We start from the raw sequence: 11772 nt of genomic DNA, 5'->3' as shown, positions 1-11772 counted from the left end.
ACCTCTAGTTGGAATGAGGAAGACAGAGCCCCTGGAGGACAACAGGACTCTCCAACTCAGTGGAGGCCGGCAGGGATGGATGCCCACAACGGGAGACAAGCAGGGGCCTTGTATCTGTGGGCAGATTGCAACCCAGGATGAAACTCCTTCCCTCCGAGGCTACAACGTTACCTTCAAACCTACACGTCAGAAGGGCATTTCCTTCCTTAGCAGAAGGAGGAGGGAGAGAAATGCTGAACTCATTGATCTCACACCTCAAGTGTCCACATTTTCTTTTTTTTTTTTTTTAACTTATAAAGAACAGAAATTTCTTTTCTTTTCTGACAGTTCTAGAGACTGGAACGTCCAAGAACAGGTTTGGTGTCTGGTGAGGGATGCTCTACACTTTCAAGATGATGACTTGATGCTACATATTTCAGAGGTGAGGAACGCTGTGTTCTCACAGGACAGCAGGGAAAAAGCCAAGGGACAAGCTCTCTCCATCAAGCCCTTTTATAGGGGCAATGAACCCCATTAGTGAGGGCTCTATCCTCCAGACCAAGTCTGCTTCTTTTGCTAAATAGCCTAAGAGCTCATTGTAGAAGCTGATCTACATTCTAGCAAAGTTAGGCGGGTGTGGTGGCTCATGCCTGTGGTCCCAGCACTTTGGGAGGCCAAGGTCGGTGGATCTCTGGAGCCTAGGAGTTCAAGACTAGCCTGGGCAACCTGGTGAAACCCTGTCTGTACTTAAAAAATACAAAAAATTAGCTGCGGATTGGGGATGTGGTCCCAGAAGCAATTCTTATTATATGTATTTCCCTATTGCTGATTGGATGTATGCCTGTGAGCTTTTAAATTTACGTTTCCATGAATTTCTAATGGATTTCCTAAATGATAACAAGCTCTGTGAATTTGGGATCTGTGCCTTCCATCTGATTCAGAAATCTTCATAAAGTCCTAAATAGTCGTCGTCCTGGCACCACTGTACATACCCCTTAGTGCCAGATTGGTTCCCCCAGTGCTGTTTTCTTTCTTTCTTTGTCTTTGCTTGGCTCTTCCTAGAGAAGTACATATTAAATTTTTTCCCTTTTTTTTTTTTTTTTTTTTTTTTTTGAGATGGAGTCTTGCTCTGTCACCCAGGCTGGAGCGCAGTGGCGCAATCTCGGCTCACTGCAAGCTCCGCTGCCTCCCGGGTTCATGCCCATTCTCCTGCCTCAGCCTCCCGAGAAGCTGGGACTACAGGTGCCCGCCAACACGCCCAGCTAATTTGCTTGTATTTTTAGTAGAAACAGGGTTTCACCGTGTTTGCCAGGATGGTCTCGATCTCCTGACCTCGTGATCCGCCCACCTCGGCCTCCCAAAGTGCTGGGATTACAGGCGTGAACCACCGCACCCGGCTAAATTTTCTTTTTCTAAAAACAATTTAAGAACGCATTGCCATAGGGCGGACAGAGGAGGAGGTCCGATGTACTGGAAGCGGAGGCGCCACTGATGGTTCCCAGTTCAACCTGGGCCGCAGTCAGCTGCTTGGACTACCAAGGCCACCACGTACTGACCTGCAAGCTGGGATTCTGGTTCCTCATCACAGGACTCAGCAAACTCGGCAACTAGCTGTTGCCTTGGCTGGCACAGGCCGCTGTGTTTGCACGGCCTCCCTGCCTGTGTTTGCATGGCCCTTGAGCAAAGGATGGTTTTCACATTGTTAAATGGTTGAAATGAAACCAAAAAAGGAACAATATTTTGAGGCATGTGAAAATTAGATGAGATTCACATTTCAGAGTCCATAAATAAAGTTTTATTGGCTATAGCCACTCTCATTTGTTTACGTCCTTGACAGCTCTTTACAACAGCAGAATTGAGTAGACGCACAGACACCGCAGAGACAGAGACCGTGTGATCCTCGAAGCCTCAAATCGTTACTCTCTGGTCCTTTACATGTAAAGTTTGTAAACCCCTGCCTGATCTGGGGGCCAAAAAATAAAAAAAAAAAGAGATAATGATTCCTACACCAGAAGGTTTTTGTGAGGATTGAATGAATACCAGTGATAAAATAAGAGACTGTACCTGGAATATGTGGGTGCTTGAGAAATGATTTCCTCCCACCAAGCTTAGCATCTGGTCCTTATCACATTCCCTAACCAGTTACATTTACAGCCAAGATGGCTTTGGAGCACAGCACAGAGCTTCTGCATGCCACACAGATGGACAGGATAACTGTACCTCACCATCTACTCAGAAATACCCCTCATGAATGAACCTCCTAGAAATCTGCAAGGATGAATTTAAACCTAAATGCTTCCCCATGAATCTGACAAACCTCTAATATCCAGTCGAGAAATCACACAGCTAAGTTTAATAATTTATACGTGTTTTACAGGTAGTAGCACAATAGTTAGGAAAGGCAAGTTGCTCATCAACTGTTCCCCCAGATCCAGGAGATGTAGATTGCAGTGAAAAGCGACTTTACCTTGCTTTCCAAGATTAATCTTAAAAAAAAAAAAATTTGAATTTTCTAGAGATAGGGCCTTGCTGTATTGCCCAGGCTGGTCTCGAACTCCTGGGCTCAAGCAATCGTCCCACTTCAGCCTCTGGAATAGCTGGAATTACAGGCTCTGCAACAGCCCTTTAATTCTAAATCCTCTCCCCAAGTGACTCCCCTGCTTCAGATAATTTTATGTTCATGTGGCCACTAGAGAGCACTTTGAGACTAACAAACTTTGCTCTGTGCGCCCAGGCCTCTGTTGCACCCTGGTCTCCTGAGGTGGAGGGGCTGGGCTCTGCTGCTGCGCCATCTAGCTACCAGCGGCGGCCTCCAAATGCCTATCAAGGCTGATGGATGCATTTTGTGAAGCTTAGTGACCTGTGGTAGTGATAATGAAGTATTCGGAAGCTCAGATAACATTTTATTCTGTCACTACGGTTTTCTGCCTTTAGTGACATCACCTAATTTGTACTGCTTTGCCGCGTGTTTCTCAGGCAAGCATTTCAGCCAGGGTCCCAGTTTCCTCACTGCTCCTACTCCCTTCTGTCAGATTGAATTTCTCTCAAAGAGAAAATATTGCTTGATATTGATTCCAGTGCACAAGATAATTTCAGGTTCTCACTCTACAGTTCATCCAGGTCCCTGTTTAAAATCTTGAAGAGGTTTTCCAAGGCTAAGAGGCACAGTTCAAAAGAACAGTTTTTAAATGTGTTTAAAAGACCCTTGGCTACATTTTCTGATGTTTCATCAGCAGTTCGCACTGATACACTTTCCATTGTTATTACAACTGAACCATATCATAGGGAGTTGTACCAGCAAGACCATCAAGTTTTCTAAAAAGCTATAAAGCGTTCATGTTTTCTGGCCTATTTCTTACTGTGCTCTTAAAAATGTTTAGTTTCTGCCGAGCCAAATGTGTACCTCCAAAGGCATACACAGTGAAAAACTCTTCGAGCATCTCAGTGACTGCTGTAATATCTGTATATACGGCAGGAGGATGATTCTGTTTGGATGGAGGAAGGGGGCAGTTCTTTGTGGTGTGCACTGTGAATGAATCACACCGCCCTTTGGCGAGGCCCATCAGCACTGGGGTCTAGCTATGGTTTTAGAAGGAGAATCCACTTTCCTGACCACTGCTTATGAGCACTCCCCAAAGCCCACTCCATTCTGATATCATTGTTTGCATCAAGGAGAAATCAAAGGCATCAGTTCTAGTCCTGACTCCGACGGATGGAGGCATTTATAAGGATAGGTTTTCAGGGGATTTCTTTGATGTTTTAAAAAATCCAAAATAATTTCTCCCTCTTTTGAATGACACTTGACTTTCAAGTAAAGAATATGTCTGCATGTGAAATGTCAGTTCTGTCTAATAATAAGCTGCTTAATGTGCCACTGAAATCTCTAATCGAATTTGCCACCATTTTTATAAAATGAAGTTCTTTTCCTCTGTCCTGGCGCCTGGCTCCTAGAAGCTGGTTAGAACAGTGTCAGACTGTTACAAACAAAACGGGTGGCTTCATAAGGAAATTACACTCTACAATGCAAACTCGCTATGTCACCCTTTGCCGATACACGTCGTTTGTACTTTGCCATGAGAATAGCAAGGAAGTGAACAGGCTATTAACCAAGACTTTCAAGAAATACACTTCTCTAGGTTTCACAGGGAGCCATGAATATGAAAACTTAACGGAGTGGAAAGCAAGATAAGGAGTTTCCATGGGGGCATGTTCATTATTGAGCAGATATGGTTAGTTTTCAGCAGCCAGACTTAGTTTTTAGCTATCAGTCTCTAACCCAGACCAAGCCACCTTCTTCTGCGGTCCTGGAGGGTGCACCCCATGCTCCCGTGTCTTTATTTCATGTGGTGCTTTTTTGTATGTGGGTAATAAGATAGCAAACTTTATCTGAAAGGCAATGTTATCCCTGGAATTTCAACACGGGTCGAAGAGTACAAAGCAGAAAGATTATATACGTGTGCATGTATGCATGTTTCTTTGACTGAAATTCCATGGTTCTTGGGGGCTATGATTTTGTTAAGGACATATGAACATTTAATATTTAGTGGATGCAAATAAATGGCACTGACTCTGCCTTGTCTGGGCTTTGTTCTGGAAACCAATACAGATGGAGTCTTCTCCCGGAGCTAGTGCAGGGCTACGGTTAGGGCAACCTCTCATACTCAAGGCTGCGATGCTAGTAATTCTGCCCGAGCTTTCGCTCCACGTGCAGGCTCCCATTCCTTGCAGCGTGTATATCTCACACTCCTTCCAAAACAGAAACTGGGGTATAAGCTGAATATTGTGCTAAGAGGAAGTAATAATGAAGGGAACAGGAATACCCCTGCCTTTATAACCTACCTCCTAGGTGGGAAGAAAGGGCTGTTTTAGGTAGAAGACACACACACACACACACAATCATATTCTGCTTTGGGACAGCTCTCTTTTATTGTTGTCTTACATTGTCACTTAACCCCTGAACGTTGGGTAACCTATTATGTAGTTTTATCTTCTCTCCAGCAAAGAGAGCTAGGGCGAAGACTGACTCGGCTTTCTTTATGCCCCTCGAAGGCTTGGCAGAGTGCCTTCCACAGAGAGCCTCAGTAAACAGTTGCGTTTTGATTCATGGACTGCAAAGCTGGACATGAGCAGTGTGGCATGAGGACATCTCACCAGAGCAGCCGTGTGAGTGGGAGCGAGCCAAGCCATCTTTCTGGGCCACTATGTCCTCATCTGTAAAAAGAAGGGGCTGGACTCAATGATTGCTATGGTCACTTCCCAGCTCTGTAAATTCCATGCTTTTAAAAAATGCTCGGATCCCGAAAGAAGAACATCTTCTTGAGTTTGCAGACGAAAGAGCCCGGGGTGTATTTATGTTTGACCTCCTACCACATTCTGACTTTCTACTCTAATGAATCTGGGTTTATTCTTCACTGAAATGGCTCGGCTCCAGGAGCCCTTGGTGTGATTCTAACACTGTGTAGATATCGATTTTTCTTGCAGGTTAGTGGTTACTGTAACCACCAAACTATTAAATCTCTCTCGTTCTCTTAGGGATGATTTCACGAGGGCTGTTCCACTCCCTTTGGCTGATATTTAACTCAATCCAGGGCTAATTTGAAGATAGCATTACTAGGATCAAAGTATCTTAAAATGCTTCATGGCTGAGAGCTCCCTACCTTGTATCATTTCAAGTTGTCTATCAAACACTGCAGCAGACAGAGGTTTGTCAGAAATGGGGCCTTTGGAGAACTCTGGCTTTGGTACTGCCATGTGACTCTCCGTCAGCTCCTGAATCAAAGCTTTGAATTGCTTACTGTGAACAGTGTCAACAGTCATTCACACAGGATAGGCTTCCTCCCTTATTTTGTTTGCTCCTGACTGTAGAAGATGACTTCTTCCCTCATGGCATTAACAACAGATTGTTGTTGTCGTGGTAGGATCACAGGGGTTATCCTCAATATACACATACATGGTGTGCCACAATACTAAAATATTAATTTGATTCTCGCCTTCTCCTTTTAGAGCTTTACACCCAATGAGCTTTCCAGTTAGCTGAGGGAAGGCACAACACGTCAGGCAGGTTATGATGGCCATTAACTCCCAACTACAGTTTCACAGGGGCTTTCATTTACAATGGTTCTTAGGCATTCACCTTGCTATACCATAAAATACACACTGCAAAATGTGTGGTGACGCTGACGTCAATAAAGAATTCTATATCCAGAACCATAGTACCTTGTTGATTACCCTTTAGGAGGTTCCTTGGTGACCCCAGAGTAGAGGGTGTAATTTAATGAAATCATTAACATTTCTACAAAGCCAACAATCTGATACATTCTCTTCAGGTAGGCACTTTCACAGAACTAGCGTAAGTGACTATTCCACATGAAGCATTATCTTTTCTTGTACAACATTGAAAGCTTACATGCTGCTTGACAAATTTGAATTTTAAAAAGTAAGAATGATTGGCACTTGGTAACTTACACAGAAATATAAAGTGGTACGAGAAAATTGCCCATTTCTTTTAGATTTACATTTTATATGTTTTTTTTTTTCTTTTAAGAAGCAATAAGACATGTAATTTCCATCCACTTCAACCAGTTATGTATGAAAGAGGCTACAAGTTCAGCTCTGTAGAGGCAAAGGAAGTCATGGGGAGAGGCATCACGCCAGGAAAGAGGAGACCGCCTTCTCCTCCGCCTTCAGCTCTGCTGTACTAGAGATGGTCATTTTCAGGCCAAGCCCCAAATCCTAGGACTGAAATCCATGCCTCCTTAAAACGATACTGTTCACTCTTGGTTCCCCGACCCACCAGCCCCAGTGTCTCACTTATCAAATGTCTCTCCAGGTCTATGAATTGCAAGGAGAAAAAGGAGGTGGATAGGGAAGTAGAACCAGCGTTCATAGACAAAGACTTCTCTCTATGAGTTAGATGCTCCAAACAATTTGGCATAGAACAATGATTCTCTATTAACTCATTTTAGCCAACAAATATTTATTAATATAAAACAGCAAAACACCCCGCTCCGTGCATATGCCATGTTAACATTTCCTTATTGACCTTCATTGAAAAAAAAATTTTTTTTTTTTTGAGATGGGGTCTCCCTCTGTCACTCAAGCTGGAGTACAGTGGTGCAGTCATAGCTCACTACAGCCTCAACCTTCTCGGCTCGAGCAATCTTCCCTCCTCAGCCTCCTAAGCAGCTGGGACGACAGGCATGCACCACCATGCTTGGCTAATTTAAAACTTTTTTTTTTTTTTTTTTTTTGTAGAGACTGGGTCTTGCATAGCCCAGGCTGGTCTCAAATTCCTGGGCTCAAGCGATCCTCCCATCTTGGCCTCCCACTTTGCTGGGATTACAGGAGTGAGTTCATTACAATGAACCCGGCCCTTCATTGTAATTTTGAAGATGTATAATGACAAAGTAATTGGTGGCTTCAACTCATAACAACAATGCTATTTAGGGATCCTGATTTTTTTCTGATAGGAACGCTCTGTCATGTCAATTTGCAGCGTCTGTATGCCCTTCATGGAACACAAACAACTGACCTCATGCTCTAACATACATACGAAAATGTATATACAGGTTGAATATCCCTTCTCTAAAATGCTTAGGACCGGAAGTGTTTCGGGTTTCGGATTTTTTCAGATTTGGGAATATCTGCATACATATAATGAGATGTCTTGGGGATGGGACCCAAATGTAAACACAAGATATATTTATGTTTAATATACACCTTATATGCATAGCCTGGAAGTAGTTTGACAGAATATTTTTAATAATTTTGTGCATCTATCACATGAGGTCAGGTGTGAATTTCCCATTTGTGGGAGTGTCAGCACTCAATAAGTTTCAGATCTTAGAGCATTCTGGATTTTGAATTTTCAGGTTAGGGATGCTCAACCTGTACTGTATTGGTAAGACCACCTATTTATTTTTTTCTAGAATTTTCACTGTGACTTTTTTGTGGTTTAGCAGACTTACAGTCATCCCTTACTTAAGATTTAAAGAGTTCTCTCTAGTTTGCACTTTAGCATGGAAATATAAACAATTATTTCTTTGAAAACCAGTCAAAGTGGCACTTTGCCTCTAAGTGCAGTTGTTGAGTTATGAAAAGAAGTTTTTGGTCCTGACTGACAATCACCAAATTAAGAACAACAGGCAGTTTATAACAACATTTACTGTGTTCACTGGGCCAGCAATGAGGTTCTTTTTTTCTGTATTTATTTGGGGAGAGGGGAATGTGAGGGCAATAACTGGCTTATAGTATCCATCATGGTATTTGCAGCACTTAGCACATAGTAGGGAATTAATAAAAAATGAATATTGTTGATTTTACAGAGACTCCAAGAATGGAAGTAGCTTCTCAAGGTTACTCAGGTTGTAAGAAGTGGGAGTAGGGTTCAAAGTCTGGTCTGACTCCAAGGCCTGTGCTCTTTCTCTCATGACAAACTTGATGGACAGATTGGTCACTTTCCTGACTCCTTGCCTCTGTTTCCCCCGTTACAAGTCACATCCTTACCTTGGCAGGCAGAGGAGGTGGAAGGAGGGGCAGGTAGTATCTTGGTAGGGCAGACATTTGCAAATGCCATCAACCCCTCTTCTGAGGTGGCCCTGGAAGAATCTTACCTTGACTTCTGTTTTTAATCGCGATCCTCCACCTAAGGCACACTGAAATATTAATATGTTCCAGGTTATGCTCTACACTAGACATAGATAACACGAAACCCCATAAACAAAAGGGCCAAGATAGTAGTCCTTAGGAATGTGTTGATTGTGTTCAACCTACGTGAGGCCCTCAAGGAAGGCCAATCTAGATAGGGCTGAACACATACCTAACCTCTGTATTTGTAGTAGGTGCAGAAAGATCCTCAATTATAAACCCAAATACAAGATATCAGCAAGTGAGATTTAACACCTACAGTCACACTTGGAGTTACAAGGTGTTAATGAGAAAGACATAGGGAGGAGTATATTTTTCCCCCGTTGGCCACGTGGCTTCACTATTGGTGCAGAATATTTGAAACCTCAAGTTGGGAAACTCTGAACAAGGAGGGTTTCCTGTATTATGAATGATGTCATCTTTAAGACGAGGGACTTTCAGTGAAATGCAGGAACATTCAGGGTAATGTGTTTTCAGCAAGCAGGAGCTTGAATTTATGGCAGAGGGGAGTGTGTGAGTTGACCAAAATGGAGAATGATGAGAAGTAACTAAATTATGTATGACAGTCTTTACAGAGCAGAGGAAGGAAGAAAGCTTAATGATGTTGTGGTTGAAGGACCAGCAGCGATTGGTGATGTATGGGTTGTAGGCTGGTAAGAAGAGAAATGGATCTATGAAGACCCAAAGACTATAGATGAGTGTGCCAAAGACCAAGTAGTGGATTTGGGAGGGGAGGGAAACCGGGGCTCAGGATATATGACACATTTTAGCAGCAACAAGACAGCCACGTAAAGTCAACTTGACATTAAAAATCATCATCTTAATCTATGTGGCTCTTTCAAGCCTGAGTCATATCCTGTCTCTTATACACATCTAGATGTGTATAAGAGACAGCCGCATCCCTTCCTGCGCCCGTGTGTGGGGTGGGAATGTCGGGGGTGGGCCCTGGATCAGAGCTGACGGGGTTGCGAGCGGCGTGGGGTGTGCCTGGGACGGTGACCGAATGTGTCTTCCTGAATCGTTGTACTCAATCTCCAGTTCCCTCTGTTTCTACAGCTGGGCCTCAGTCCTCACAGGGCTCTAGTGGGCTTTCAGTCATGCCAGGGGAAGGTGCCCAGGGAATTAGCAGGACCCTTCCCTCTCCTCCCCCTCCCTCGCCCCCCCATGTCTCCCCCTCCCTCCTATGTAGTAGGTACTTCTCTAGCACCCCACAGCGATGATGGATGCTGACCCTTACATCAGGTGGGAAACCAGGCTGATCCAGCACCTGTCTTTTCCTGTTAGGGGGATTGCCAGGCTTCTCAGTGAGTGACCATGGTTCCCAGCACCGACTCTCCACTGCATCTAGTCGTAGGCACTGCCGTCCTGCACTGTAGCATGTGCCTAAGTAAAGTGTGGAGCCTGAGCAGAAATTTTGGGAAATCCTCGCCTTGCTTTAGACCACATTCCTTGCCTTTCTCAAGATTTCTCCGTGTTGCCCACCCTGTTTTTGTGGTGTCTTCCTTCCTTGCCCTTGTTTCATTCCTTTTGAAAGCGACCACTCCCCTGAAGTTCTAGGACCCCCTTCGTGGGCTCTCCCTGTTGTAGACAGCCTGTGCTTGCCCCTTGTAAACTAAGTTCCAAAAACCTTGCTTTAGGAGTAGCACTTGACATTTTTCATAGTTTCTTCTCATGCAATTCATTACTCAGAGTTGATAACTTCTGTCCCATCTGGAGTAACGAAGGGAAAGGGAAGGGAAAAATTATCTGGTGAATATCAGAGTTGGGAAGGCTTCAGATGTTTTCTTTGAATCCATCTGGCGTGGATAATAATCCTGTGTGGTTTAGGATAAGTTACCTAAGTTCTCTGAGTCTCTGTAAGGTAGGATGGCATTGTCTACCTTAGCTAGGAGTAAGGCTCGACTGACATGATGTATATAAACTTTAACAATGTCTGGAATCTATAGATGATCAATAAATATTTCTTATTTCCACCCTCTTCCTGTGCTGACTCCGTTTTGTAAGGGAGACAGGTAAAGGACAGAACAATTTGTAGGCTGGCATAAAAAATCCTATGAGAAAGCAGTAAACAGATAAAATATTGGGGAATGTGAAGCTATAGGTGCCAAATTCAAACTTCTGAAATAGGAAATTTCTTAAGTTTTTACTTAAGACCAGAGACTGTTTAGGGCCCATGTGTTGTGATTTGTGATTGATAAATGTAGCTCAAGTTGCCCATGTTTAGACATCTAAAGGTTCAGTGTGGTTGGGTTGAACTGGAAAACAGATTTACTAAAATGCTTCCTCTCAACTTCTGCTTTGTCACGCTTTTCTTCTAGACCCAACATGAGTGAAGTTTCCTGCAAGAAACGGGATGACTATTTGGAATGGCCTGAGTATTTTATGGCTGTGGCCTTCTTATCAGCACAGAGAAGCAAAGATCCAAATTCCCAGGTAAATGAATTTCCCAGGAGAATGCTTCGATACTCCCAGGCAGAGAGATTCCTGCACATGAGCAGAAAGGGGAGATTCAGTGGACACTTGTCAACTTGAAAGTGCAGGGTCGGTCTGCCTTTTGTGCTGCATTTCTACAAGCTTACTTCTTCCTGTGAGACAGAAAATTGTCACATGCCGTTGTTAACTGCCCCTCGTGCCCCTTCTGGGACCCGGGGTGCACTTTCCTTGGCTTATGGGAGCTGCCACAAAAAAAAAAAAAAAAAACAGGCAAGGAGATCGACAGCTCTCAGCACCTGTAGCAGCTGTGCATCTGTTTTGAGTTCTGCAGTCCCTCTGGTTTTATTCCCTGCTTCCCCAGCAGCAGACCAGCCAGTTGCAGGCACCAAGCCTTTGGGCATGTTTCCTTCTAGGTCGGCGCCTGCATTGTGAATTCAGAAAACAAGATTGTCGGGATCGGGTACAATGGGATGCCAAATGGGTGCAGTGACGACCTATTGCCTTGGAGTAGGACGGCAGAGAATAAGCTGGACACCAAATACCCATACGGTAGGGCATGTTTTATGTCCCATTCTGCTTAGTGACACAGCCTGGCGAGTGCCTAATTAAGAAAGTTGGGGCCGGGCGCGGTGGCTCAAGCCTGTAATCCCAGCACTTTGGGAGGCCGAGACGGGCGGATCACAAGGTCAGGAGATCGAGACCATCCTGGCTAAC

At 44.1% G+C, this 11772-nt stretch overlaps 1 protein-coding gene across 3 annotated transcripts in view; it reads left to right on the top strand.

Moving 5' to 3' along the window:
- The first annotated feature begins 1456 nt into the window (after positions 1-1456).
- Positions 1457-11772, top strand: part of DCTD (dCMP deaminase) — a 42188-nt gene continuing 31872 nt past the window's right edge. The window contains exons 1-3 of one of the 3 annotated variants that reach the window (XM_012000132.1): positions 1457-1473; positions 10944-11058; positions 11472-11607. In XM_012000132.1, coding sequence (XP_011855522.1) covers positions 10951-11058; positions 11472-11607 — 244 coding nt within the window. In that variant the 5' untranslated portion in view covers positions 1457-1473; positions 10944-10950. Of the gene's footprint in view, positions 1474-9525; positions 9868-10941; positions 11059-11471; positions 11608-11772 lie in introns of those variants that run through there. The other 2 variants (XM_012000131.1, XM_012000133.1) reach the window with 2 other exon arrangements.

This window comes from Mandrillus leucophaeus, unplaced genomic scaffold (genome assembly GCF_000951045.1).
Source record: "Mandrillus leucophaeus isolate KB7577 unplaced genomic scaffold, Mleu.le_1.0 Scaffold62, whole genome shotgun sequence".
NCBI lineage: Eukaryota > Metazoa > Chordata > Mammalia > Primates > Cercopithecidae > Mandrillus > Mandrillus leucophaeus.
The sequence above is the reverse complement of the archived record's forward strand: the minus strand, read 5'-3'. Positions and strand labels throughout refer to the sequence as shown.